Genomic DNA, 13,666 nt, shown 5'->3' on the forward strand with positions numbered 1-13,666 from the left:
GGCAAGGTCACATCCCCTCAATTCCCATACCACTCCACTGCTACAATGAACCATGGAACATGGATCACCCACCAGATTCAAGACGCAAGCGTAGCAGTATCACAATTCATCATTGAACTCAAAACCTCGACTCCAGTGGCCGATCAGCCATGAGTAATGACACGCACTTTATCGCCGTGTTCATGATTCGGTTTAATTGAGACGTGCTCATTAAATTCATCAAGTCCAACCGAACCTGTTGTTTGCTTTCCGGATACATTTGACTGTAAAAGTCCAAAAAGGGCCGTTTGACCAGCTTCGAGGACTCGGACATGACTGCATAAGGAGGGGAGGCACCGATCGCGACGATTGAGCGCATCATTGTTTCCATCTCGGCCACTAATTGGCCCAATCATTATACATGTATATATTATGTTCAAAAAATTACAATAATATACTGTATAAAGAAGTCAATGATGGTTGAAAGAAAAGAAAAGGTTAATCAGTGGCATGCTGGAGGGTCCAACGGCAGGGGGAGGAAGATTTGTTTTCTCGGGCCCCTAATTACAAATTAATAATAATAATGAAAGGAGATTATTGGGGTAGAGGCGGATAGCGAAGGACAGCGTACGGGCAGTGAGCAGCGCAGCAGCTTAGGTGGTGTTCTTTCCAGTTTTATATAATAGAGAGCCAATTATTAGCGGTGGTTCTTAATTAGATAGGCCTGGGGCTGGTTCACGTGATGCACCCATCTCACTATTTCATGGATTCCTTAACACACAACAATCCCACTCTAATACTCGTTTTTTCTGTGCCTCTCGCTTTCTACCTTGACAGCTAGCTCCGAGGTGTTTACTCCTTTTTCTAAATTGACCACTTCCCAACTTCTCTTCCCCGTCATCCTACTTCTCTCTGCCTCCCACTGTACGTTACGTTCCAACCGTTTACTTCTAGAAATTCGGCGTTCGCCCCCTCATAATCTCCCTTCTTCTCCTTCTTTTTCTTTTTGACCTGGGATTCCTCATAATCAGAAGCTAAAACTTAATTTGTCCTTTTTTATTTATTTATTTATAAAATACAACTTTGTCTTTGATCACCGTCACTGTGCCACCACACCACCCTTCAGCGTAATGGGTCCAGGTCCAGTCCACCGTTTCCTTCCATACGCTAATATAATCAATTTCAATTCAAATGGAAAGTCATGCATGCATGTGCTGCTTTAATTCATTTTCTTCACATTTCATCTCATAGCTACTATTCGTGTTTAATATTTTCAATAATTTCATGTCGAGACGCGGAATTAGGACTCATTGCGCGGGTTCTTTTTCTCCAATTTCATGATTGTGAGGGCATATTTATATCGGTGATTGCTGCGTTTGCTATGTATTTATAGACACAAAGTCCTATGAACAAATTATGCTTGATGCGGTTCCGTGATTAAAAAAAAAAACGACTTCAATTACTAGCCACTTCATTCCAACTTTTATGCATATATTACTCGTGTTGCCCCTCATATCTCACCATCTATGCATAGACGTTGACATGCCGGAGGTTTTTCATCAACAAAGCTTGTGTATTGGAAATCGAATGAAATTCCATGAATTTTCATAATCTCCCCCCCCCCAAAGTTTTAGATGTAAATGTATAACTGTAGCCAATTTTTACGATGATAAACACAACAGATTTAACTTAATTAATTAACAAGCTATCACGAGTGGCTCAAATAAAATTAAAATCATTTGTGAGTTCATACTACGATTAATTCGTTTTCAAACGAGCAAAAAAAAAAAAAACGGAGTTGCCAAATCGAATAATTTCATCATGTAGAGGGTAACACGCGAGTTATTACAGGTGATTTATGGGGCTTGACGCCCTGATCACCTTGATAATTGTTTCAGAGACGCTTTTCCGTATGTGAGTGAGGAGAAATCATGAAGGGAGCAACTACGAGGTAATGTTATGCGAACCGTTCAATATGGTAATCATCGTGATTGAAAGCAATAATCACATATCTGTGGAGGGTTTTATGATGCATGTTGCATAATGTAGGGTCTAAAATTGAAGTGATTTTTAATAATATGCCTCAGGCACGGGGCAGGGTAGAATCTTTGAAAAACACAGAAACTTTGACATCGATAATCTCGATTAAAACGCCAAGATACAAAAAATGAAAAAAAAAGAGAGAAAAATCTTATTCCCCACACACACTCACACGATAGTCCAACTATTCTCAAATCCACGTAGTCCTTTTAATTAAGTCAACAAATGCTTAAATATATGAAGTAAACGAATGAAGGGCCGTGTATCACATAGGCGATGACACCGCCAGAAGGGGGGGGGGCTACTATTTCCAGCCTTGTGTGAAGTGAAAGAAAGCCGAATTCGACGTATAGGTGTTGACCTGGTCGAGAAGCTGATTTTCTAAATCGTAAAATAAATGGAGCAATAAAGAAAGTGTTTATGTGAAATTGAGAGTCAATCGTATAATGATTACTGAAAGAATTTTGAGGGGAATACGAGGCATGAGACGAGGAAATAGGAATAGAAAAGTAAACCCAGGAATGCAGGGCACTGGGTCAGGTAAAAATACACTAGGCCCGAGATTAACCCATACAGATGAAGGAACGATTTGGTTTTTCCAAATAATAGTAAAAAAAGGAAGCAACGAGGGGCAAGTAAAATGACCTCAGTTATAATGGCAATGACGCGTGGGAGCCGTCCGATGAGGAGGAGTCATGATGAAAAGCAAGATTTGAGCGGCGATGGAGAGGCCCGTGAGAGAATGCGCAACGCGGGTGCATGTGAGCGACGCACATTGGTTTTTCCACTCTGGGTAGATTGCTTCATAGACGTTAAAAATCAAAAGAATACAATCTTAATTATAGGGACGGTCAGAGAAAGTACTAGCGGGTTTTCCGGTGTAAGGACGAATAAGGAAAAGCTCTAGTCCTGACACGTGGATCAACGGCATCCGTCAGATGGTCAAAACTCGACTGGAATTCACTCATCCGGCTGAGATTCAATTGAACTGAAAGACCACTGTAGTGAAGTGGCCTGTGATAGATTTTCATGTTCCCCCACGCAGACTCTCTCCCTCCATACTCTCTCTCTCTCTCTCACTCACACTCATAATCATGCCATATTGCCATCCTTAACACATTCTGTCCACAGTCTGAGACACAATAAACCACCACACCGCAGCAGCAACAAAACCCAGTGTGGCGCGGACTATCTATGTTTGAGTGATTGATTACAGAGAAGGGGCGGGGGGAGAGAGAGAGAGAGATGACGGCGTGGTGACCATAAATGAGAGTTCGTAATTTGTATAGTAGAGTCGATGGGTGCAGTTCCCATGGCGGCGTAGCAGAGGCTCTAATTCCGTGCTATAATTGCTTCCAACAGCGAACAGAATTGGGCAGCATGAATACCACCTTCCCTTCCCTATTCTCCGTCCTTTTTATCCTTAATTTTCTTTAATTCTGTCTTTTGAACTGCAGTTTCCCTTCAAAAGCTGCAAAATCCCAACCACGACCAGAACCAGAAGATCATACTTGAGACTTGAGACGCCCCCACCACAACCCCTAAACAGTCAGCAGCGGGAAAAAAAAACAGCAAAAGGATCCGGGTCAAATATTAAACCAAACCAACCACAGATCAACCCATTTCCTCCCTCCCGATCCAAAATTTACAGCTGTACTCTGATCTTTGAAAATTATTTTTAAGATTCGGGGAAACTTTCTCTGCTATGGATTGTATGCCTCAATTAGACACTGTTTCAGCTTGTGGGTGCAACAAATGGCTGGGTTCTTCTCTCTAGGCCCACAGAACAAACAAGAAGAAGAAAAAGAAGATAACAACAACAGTAACAGCCTATTCTTGTTCAGGAACGAGGAGATCTACAACAAAGGATTCGAGATATGGCCGCAGTCTTATCATCAGCCGCATCACAACTTGAACAACTACTACTCGTTCGGGGCGGGTCCTAGTCGCAGAAACTCCTCAAACGACGACGTCGTCTCTGACGACTCTACGAGGTTCGGATTCACGGTCATGAGGTCTGGAGGTCTAGGAGGTGGCATGAACTGTCAAGATTGCGGGAACCAGGCTAAGAAGGACTGTGCACATCTCAGATGCAGGACTTGCTGTAAGAGCCGAGGGTTTCAGTGCCACACCCACGTCAAGAGCACTTGGGTTCCCGCAGCTAAACGCCGTGAACGACAGCAACAACTCGCTGCGTTGCAGCAGCAGCAGCAGCAAGACCAACAATTTAGAGGAGATAATTCGAAACGACACAGAGAAAATCAAGCTTCCGGCTCTCTTGCCTGCGCTCCATTAATGCCAATTGCCACAACAGGTGAAATTTGTCATGTAGAATAAAAAAGAGGGATAGAAGGAATAAAACAACTATTAGAAAGAAAATATTGGGTGCGGGATTTTTGTTTGAATTCAAGGCTTATGAAATGATATAGCCGAGGAAAAATGCCCCGAGATCTTGAAAAACAAGTCTTCTATCACTATACACCTAACTGATGCCATATTGCCATATCATTTCAGTGTGAAAACTAGATTCCACTCCATAGTCACCGTCTTTCTTTCTCTTTCCTCTTTTCTTTTCCATCACTGTTTTAAGTAAAATTGACAAAAATTCCTTGTAATCCTTTAGACTTTCAACTTGTTTGTTTGGCTATCACTCTTGTTAAGAGACAAACCATACCTCTCAAACAAGTGAAGAATGGAGAGGAATTCTATATATCTAGTTTCTTTTGCTTTACCATGATCTTCTTGTGTTGATTTGTATTATCTAGGGTTGGAACTGGGACAATTCCCACAGGAGGTGAACTCTTCGGCTGTGTTTCGCTGCGTGAGAGTAAGCGCAATGGACAGTCCAGAGGACCAGTACGCGTATCAAACGGCTGTGAACATCGGAGGTCACCTTTTCAAGGGAATTCTGTATGACCAAGGCCCTGAAGGTGCTTACACCACCGGTGGCGAGAGCTCCTCCGGTGGAGCTGAAGCTCAACAATTAAATCTCATAACCGCGTCGACCCCCACGAATGCGGCAACAACCAGCAGCGCTAACCCATTTGATCCATCTTCACTATACCCGGCTCCGCTCAATGCCTTCATGGCTGGTACGCAATTCTTCCCACCCCCGAGGTCCTAAACACGTGACTCTCCTATCTCCGGGAACTCACAATGAAGTGTTGCTTTGGTTAGTGAAACAATTCCTCTCTTGTCATCAACTCTTGGAACTTTTTTATTGACTATACTCGTGTCTTTAACAACACCTGGAGTAACTAGCTAGAAGGAGGAGTTAGGGATTTTAAAAATGATTATGGAAATGATTCAGAATGCATGAAATGGGGGATGTTTTGTTTCGTCCGAATGTCGCGATTTAAGATTTCAATTATTTGCAATGTTTTGATATTATCGATGGCATACTTTTAAATTCTAGAGTATTTGGATTCGTCGTGGATTTTCTTGGCGTTATTTGGGTATTCGTGCGTTATGTTATGCAGCTGATTTGATTTCTTCATGTGCAGTATTTTTCTTTTTCGGGTTTTTTATCGAGTAAGCTTTCTGGTTGGTGCTGAACTCGAAGCCGCTTTTCCCGTTTATCCGTTTGCTTGCCGGATCGATATAGGTTTCGTGTTTGGCTAAGCTAGCAATAGAATTTCAATTGAAACCCTATATATTTATAATATTTTCGTAAGAGAGTTTGTGTGTGTGGAATGCACACACTCTTTTTGCACGATTTCTGGGGAGAAAGGTCACGGCACTGCCCATCTTTTCTTTGTCTCTCATGCATCGGTAAAAATTAAATGGCAAACTGGGCGTCTCAGTCTAGTACCAAAAGTGAGATTGCTGGACGCAAATGCTCAGTTTCCATACCTTTTTTTCTCCTTCGAAATCTGTATAATTAATTGTATTACGTATAAATGGGGAATTACAACAAGCATTTACACCAACTACTTGTCTGAGAAACAATAAAATTTAGCCACTTGAATAGACATCCATGGATGTGACTCCCATATGCTAGAGTTGGAAAATGGGTTCTTCTTTAGCCGATAATGTTTAATGCTTCTGAAAGTATGTGCATGCGATGCATGTATATATGCATACAAGTGTCGACTGCCACCAATGATATAGGGGAGGGTACAACATATGATATGATAGGGTAAATGATATTTTTATAGTTTGCTGGTTTTGGTTCATAAGGAAGAATCAGAAACTTTACGAAAAATTTCCTAGTTCTGTATAATTACTGGCCCATAACATGTGCTGCACTACCTCCAGCTGATTGAGATGCAGCAGTCTCTTTCGCTTGCATCTATAATTTTGTTCCTTCGTATTTATATAAACCCTTTTTAATTTGTATACTAGTTTCTTCCCCTTCTGATTCCTCTACCATCCCTTGATAATCTCAGCAAGCTTTTGTGGTTATGTAGCATTATATATTACAGAAAGATTCACTGCCCCTCCCTTTTCGCTTCCCACTCCCTCCCCCGTATCTAACTGTTCAGATAATAAAAATCTTGTTCCGCTAATTAGATTTCTTCATAAACCATTAAAGATTGAGGATTAAAAGTAAAACGGATTATCTGATGGGAGGAAAATCAAGGGAATCAAGAAAGAGTTTATCGATATATAACTTTATTAATTATTCAAGTCAAAAGATTCATCTGTTGGTCACGTCCATAGAAAGATCAGAAAGAGAATAGAACCAAAAATAAAAAAGTTAGTTAATTGTATGAAACTGTGCTTCAATTATTTTCAACATACAGAGCGTCGGTATTTCTTCAAACTATAATGGTCAGAAGCATCGTAAAATCGCTCAAGCTTAGGAATTAGTCTCACAAAGGCAGTGCACACATGCACAAATACAGTAAGGTGAAAAGAAGTTGCATTAATTATTTACCCAAAAAGTGAGAATGGCCTTCTAGGCTGAAAGACGTAGCCAGCGAAAAAAACCAAAAGATCTGGAATATAGTCCATTATTGTCTATATTCGGATTCTTTCTTGCTCTTTTCTTTTTAATTTATTTGATTTAATTTATTTATTTTAAAAGAAGAGGAGTCTGGGCTTTTCATTGATTGAAACACCACGATTATAGAGGGGATAGAGAATATTCTGTCGCGCGTTTAACTTTAGCCTATATGTGCAAAAGAGCGTGTGCGTGCGGATGCATTTATAATTCCATGTACTCACTCCAGTTATAAATCCTAGTTAAAGAATTTATTTTGGTTCTAAGTATGACTTTAATTTTATTTATCGCCATCCTTTAATATTTTTTTAAGTTAAAATATACTTTTGATCTTTTAATTTTATATGAGATGTTAATTTAATTCTTTAAAACCCTAACATCATTCGTTTTGAATTATTATTGTTTGGGACAATCATTGTTTTTTTTAAAAAATTAAATTAAATATGTCAAATGTTTTGTTAATATTTGAAAAATTTAATGTAAAAAATTTTGTAATGAAACTAATAATATTAGGATTAAAGATTTAAAAATATATTTTATAAAATAAAACTCTGTCTAATATAAAAGAATCAAAGGTATATTTTTACCTATTTTTCTATGTTACCTCGTTAATTTCACCATTTTTTCCCACTCATTTTGCAATCCACATTTAATATCCTTATTAAAAATGAGTACCTTAGAAAAAAATAGGACAAATAATCAAATTAACCAAGTTTCTTAATGCAAGTTTAGTTAAGTAGGTCTTATATTTAAAATCAAAGGATGTATATGATCTAGTCTAAAAAACTGAGAGCTCTGGAGTAAATTCATATTGAAATATACATAAAATATAATAAGAATGCTGCACATGCCTATTATGAGTCCTACATTGAGAAGCTTTATAGGTGTTGTAGGATTTACAAGTTTAAAGGACTTTTTCTTCTAACAGACTAGCTTTTGAGAATAGGCTCTTCCTTTAAGTTTGTACTCATTACCTTGGTCTTTTCATTGAGAGGTTGGTGTCACGGAAAAGGCTATCCATAAAAGTTCTGATAGATAGAAAAGCGAGTGAAGTGTCATGTAGTGAAATCGTTGGAGAAGTCGACTCTTGACGAGGTGGCATTACTATGAGTCTTATATCGAGGAACCTCATAAGTCATAAGTGATATAGGGTTTAAAGAGCTTTTCCTCTTAATAGATTAATCTTTTAAGATAAGCTAGCTTTGAGTTTGTACTTGTTACAATGTCCAAGAAAATTTGAGTGAAAATTGCTCGTTATTCGGTAAGAAGCCTTCAGTCGAGTTGCAGTTGGACGAGTACTCGTAGAACCATCAATAAGTATCAGCTGTTAAAGACGGCAGATCGATGCAAACGACTGTGACGGAATCATTGGGAAAATTACGGTGGATTGGCTTTCACAAAATTTGTGTTCAGTGCCCCTCAAAGGAAAACATAATTTAACATCCTGAATATAGTATATTGTAAGATATATGCAACAAAAAATTGGTAAAGTACTCTGGATCGGATTTGAATATTTCGAGCACTGGGACTAAATTAAGCATCCTTCTTGTACGCACAGACAATCATACATTTAAGTCGGGCGATAATAAACGGAAGCATGCAGATCAACGATCGATAGTGTATTTGTGTTGTCAATAAGAAGTTTTTACCTGTTAAAACGTTATCAACACAGAGCATGTGTCTGTTGAATTCGTGAACTTGGAATTGCTTGTTATAATTGGCGCTGCAAGGTAACGAAGAAAACGAATTCTTGTTTGATTATATTTCTTTAAGCGATTTTAACTTTAATGTGGAGCACGGGTTTCCTCGAAGTAAGCAATACCCCAAGAGGAAGGGAATTGGACCAAACTCGAAAGATGGCTCAATTTGACATGGGTTTAGATTTGTCTTTTCCCGCAAGTTCCAACGAGAGAATCATGCACGTTTTCAAACCATTTCATGTAGGCTATAGGTAAAAAGATTGTTTGATACGGCCATGCTGTCTTCGAGTTGGGGTCAACTAAATGAACTAATTAATATTCGGTCCCTATGTTCAACCATAGTCAGCATGAAATTGACTTCTTTCATGCCAAATTAAATGCATTTGCGAATATGGACATTTGACAGTTCGTGAATGACAGCAAGCAAATTTTTATATGGATATGAATAAAAACAAACAGCCAAGCTGCACAGATTTTAGCCAGAAAGAACGAAAAGAAACAAAAACCGTTCAAGTTTTGACCAAAATAGTAGTAGAATGAACGGCGATTTTTGCATTTAGAAATTATTTGATATCGTGTCATATTGAGTAGTCACGAAAATATTGCAGGTGAGCTTTATCATCAACTAAAAAAAAAAAGAAGAAGAATTATATTTAGATCCTATAAAAAAATTAATTATTATAAAAATTTATTGACAATTAAATTAAAGAGATTAATAATATAATTAGTTGTCAATCTCTTTAGTTCAATTGTTGCTGAATCTTATAGTAATTAAATTATTTTTGTGAGATTTTAATATAATTTTTTAAAAAAAGTACGTATGGTTAATATTGATAATATAATCAATTATCAATCTCCTTAATTCAATTATCACTGAACCTTATAATAATTAATTTTTGTATGTGAAACTTTAATATAATTTAAAAAAAAGGACGTGCGGGTGAAAAATCACTAATTTAGTGACTTGTTATCAAAATATTATATATGTATAATTAATTAATATATTTAAACGATGTATCTCTGTTTACATCTGTGGAACCCATATATGTACAATTCTAGTGATCGGAGAAATAGTGCATGTGGTTTCACGGACTCATTTGACGTTGATCCCGTCCATGACACAAGGTTGACAAGGGGCGGTCGCATCCTTGAATGTGTTGTTTTTGAATTGGTGAATCCAAATCACGGGATATTTTATAAAAAAGAAAGAAATTGACACTTTTGCAGGAAGATATATCAGGTAGGGTTTGTTATGATAAGATGGTCACGGCCTTAGGGTTCGTGACTTTGGGCAAAGGAAAAGCAGCATGCCCCGTGTGTGCAGGTGTAGGTGATGGGCCTCTGCTCAGCTAATTAAACGGTGCTCCAAACTAAATATATTAGCTACGGTCATGCCAAAGCTGCTCCTGCACCCTGCTAGTGTTCATATGTCATACGCCTTGCTCTTCTGACTTGCGATTCTTAATGTTTCAGAAGCTTTGCAACGTTAGCTTTATACACGTACGCATATTTTCTGAAAATTAGTATATTGTTAGGGTTTTAAAATCTAGAACATAACTTACAAATAATATGCCAACTTAATTTGTACGTTAAGGGGGGATCGCCACATGACAGCCATAAAAAAATCAAATCGAATCTTTTAATTTGCATGTCTTTTTTCAAAATAAAAAAAGTAGAGATTCACAAGGGCATGCTTTAGAGAAAAGTCACCCTCGGCAATAAAATGATATTTTATGGCACGATTTCAAAGAAATTAATGGATCCTTATCGGTGCAAAACTAGTGATATATCATATATGCAAGCTCCTGCGGAGAACATGGAGCTTTTTATTTATGGATCGGATGGAATGCACTAGAACGAGCAGCAAATTTAGGGGTGTGACATAAATGTCTGAAAATGAAAGACAATGGAATTTGCATTTTTATGCACGCCGATTTGAGCTGTGACAATAACAATAACGTATAAATTGTACAGTGCACCATAAAGAAGGCACAGCCTCGGACTGAGACATTTCCTGACTTTCATTGACCCTCGGACAGTGTGAATAAGACAATTAACTATGTTCATCCAAACAATCCGGGAATTCACACACTTGCCGTCGTACCGAACCCTTGGTCTTGTGATGTGCAATTTCTATGCTATTGGGATGGACCCCTTTTGTTTGCGAAATTTCGGACTGGAGCCTGTTACCGGATTTAGAACCACCTACGCTGCTCTTGGGCCAGCCCTTATTTTCATTGTTGGCCAAGGAAGGAATTTCGCATGCTGACCTCTTTGATTCTGTTCACTCTTTTTTAAAAGACTTAAAAATTGTTTAATATGATAGAAGAGTTTTTAATAGAGTTAAAACTAAAATCAAAATTAAAATAGAATTAAATTTTAAAAATGTGTTTGGTATGAAGATAAAATTTTAATATAATATTAAATTGTACGTGCATTTAAAATAAGAAAAGATTAAATTGTCCTTTTTTTTAAATTAAAAAGACTTACCTTGTCATAAATGGACAAAAAAGATGAGAATAGTGGGGTTCACAAAATAAATTTAATAGAATTGAAGTAAATTTATAATTAATATGATGGAATTAAATTCTAGTATTTTTGGTTGAATTAATATTCTTAAAAATTACAACTCTTATATATCAATCATACTTAAATTAATATTTTTTTTAATTTTATTTTTATCTTATCAATTGAATGATATTAGAAATGGCTTTGGTTTCAAAAGAGAGTGAGGGAATTCAATTGCCTTTTTTTGTTTGACTTTTTTACTTTCCGGGCTTAGCCCTCGTTTATATACATACATACACACATATATAAAAGCTTTCCATTCGCCCGCTCACACTCACGCGCAGGTCCCATAGTTGGCCCGTTCATCGCCATTTTACTTTCACAATGTTCTCTTCTTTTGATTCCTTCTGCCAGGAAGTTTATCGCATCCTCTAGACACACGTCCTGTGCATACAGTTCTACAAAATAACCGAGAGCCCTTTGGTTAATCAAAAATTACAATCTAAATTATTATACTTTGCCACGATCTAAGTTATTTAATAGTTTTATTAGTTTGTATATGCATAATTTTAAATAATTGATATCTTAAAAGGAAGATAATTATTTATTTGAGGTTGTGGTATGAATTTACACTTAAAATTTCCTCACAAGCGCATCTCATATTAAGTATTTTTTTGATACAATTTCATTCCAACATTTTTTATGTGGATACAATATTGCCCTCCTTTTGATTGTTGATTGTTAATTTGACTTTAAAGTGCTTAGGCGGCATGCCAAGTGGCATGACCTCACCCTTTTGTTTTCTTGTTCGACTAAAACACAAAACTAATGAACAAACATCTTGCCAATACTATTAAGAAAATACAAATTAGTGAAAAAATTTAGTGAGAGATTGTCTATTCCTATCTAAAATACCAAATTAGTAAGGAAATTAGTGAGGAATGTTAATTTTGTAGCTTGATTTAAAATTAGCGAGGGACTGTCAATCCCTCTCTAAAATAAGAGAATTAGCGAGGAAAATAGCGAAGGACTATCAATCCCTTTCTAAAATAAGAGAATTAGCGAGGAATTGCCAATCCCTCTCTAAAATAAGATAATTAGCGATGAATTTAGCAAGTGATTCTATCCCTAGCTAATTACTATAAAAAAATTAACTTTTGACAATGACTTTTAATTATACATTTAATTATTTTTATTTAAAAATAATAATTAAATTTAAAAATTAACTAAAATATTCATAATAAAATTATTTAATATTTTATTTATTTTAAGTTGATTTTCATTAATAAAATAATATTTTTAACATATTAATAATTGAAAATAAAATTTAATATGCATATGTGTATATTTTTATAATATATTTTTTGATATATTTATGCAGTTAAATAATATATATATACATATTTAATTTCTCATATAATGATTACAAGTGCCTTTCAGTTCAACTGGCAAAGAAGGAGAGTATAAAGTTTAGAAGGTATGAGATCAAGGATTCAAACCTTGGCTTTAACATAAACATGATGAATATATGATATGGTAAGGAGCAAGTGACATGGCGCAAGGTGGACAATGATATGTCATGAGTTATCGCACATGTGGTGGGTAATAGGGTGCAAGATGATAGGTGACATGGTGGTTGATAAAGCATGAGGTTGTTGATGACATATCACTAGTTGACATCACACATGACGGGTGATATGGCATAGTTACTTTTAAATATAAGCATATTTAGCGAGGGATTAGCGAAGGACTAATTCCTCGCTAGAATTATCAAATTTTAAATAGTATTAGAGAGGGATTAGTGAGGAATTTAGTCCCTCACTAAAATTAGTCAGGGACTAAATCCCTCGCTAAATTCCTCACTAATTAACGAGGTAAATATAATTCTTCGCTAAATTTAACGAGTTATTTTTTAACTATGAATTTAATGAAGAACAAAAATCCTAGCTAAAATATAATTTAGCTACAAAAAATGACATTTAGCGAGGGATTCGTCCCTCACTAAATTTCATTTTTCTAGTAGTGCACGTTTCTGCATCATTTGCTTCATTTGTATCTTTTGCTTCAAGGAGCTCTAGGTCTTTAAAACAAAATTACAACTTTCACTAGCACATGTGAATGAGATTTGAGGGTAGATTTGAACCTTCAATCTTTATTTGATTTTCTAACATCTGACCTCAAGTAAAGTGACGTTGTGCACCCATTTTTTGGTATAAAATTTGAAATTTCATGTTATTCGTATGTGATTTGTAAGGTGGTTTTATATAAATTAAAGGGTAAATATATATTTTTGTCCCTGAAATATTTTTCAAGGAGCACTCAGTATCCTAATATTTTTGTTAGAACAATTTTGTCTTTAACATTATTAAAATGGAATATCTTTGCCCTTTCTGTCAGCATTTCAAAGTTGACCTCAAATATTGCCTGTTAAAAAATTTGACAAAAAGAAAAAATGCTCTGTTTTGAAAACATTAAGAGCAAAATCGCTCTAACA

The 13,666-nt window shown here is 36.4% G+C and overlaps 1 protein-coding gene across 2 annotated transcripts; it reads left to right on the forward strand.

Annotated features, from left to right (window-relative positions):
* The first annotated feature begins 3,051 nt into the window (after positions 1-3,051).
* On the forward strand, positions 3,052-5,918 carry LOC129303855 (protein EXPRESSION OF TERPENOIDS 1-like). 2 transcript variants are annotated; one of them, XM_054943402.1, is made up of 3 exons: positions 3,052-4,333; positions 4,785-5,191; positions 5,523-5,918. In XM_054943402.1, the coding sequence occupies exons 1-2, from the start codon at positions 3,775-3,777 to the stop codon at positions 5,141-5,143; spliced, it is 918 nt and encodes a 305-aa protein (XP_054799377.1). In that variant the 5' UTR covers positions 3,052-3,774; the 3' UTR covers positions 5,144-5,191; positions 5,523-5,918. The 2 variants fall into 2 exon arrangements, with proteins under 2 accessions (XP_054799377.1, XP_054799376.1); XM_054943401.1 differs by lacking the exon at positions 5,523-5,918 and having other exon boundaries at positions 4,785-5,446.
* Positions 5,919-13,666: the final 7,748 nt, after the last annotated feature.

Source organism: Prosopis cineraria, unplaced genomic scaffold, assembly GCF_029017545.1.
Source record: "Prosopis cineraria cultivar Desert tree isolate PC_DT_omini unplaced genomic scaffold, ASM2901754v1 PC2, whole genome shotgun sequence".
NCBI classification, from domain to species: domain Eukaryota; kingdom Viridiplantae; phylum Streptophyta; class Magnoliopsida; order Fabales; family Fabaceae; genus Prosopis; species Prosopis cineraria.

What these genes read in the sequence shown, in the direction of transcription:
- LOC129303855 (XM_054943402.1), top strand. Translation starts at nt 3,775, where the DNA reads ATGGCTGGGTTCTTCTCTCTAGGCCCACAGAACAAACAAGAAGAAGAA. An exon ending in AATGCCAATTGCCACAACAG is followed by an intron (nt 4,334 to 4,784) that starts GTGAAATTTGTC and finishes TGTATTATCTAG; the next exon opens with GGTTGGAACTGGGACAATTC.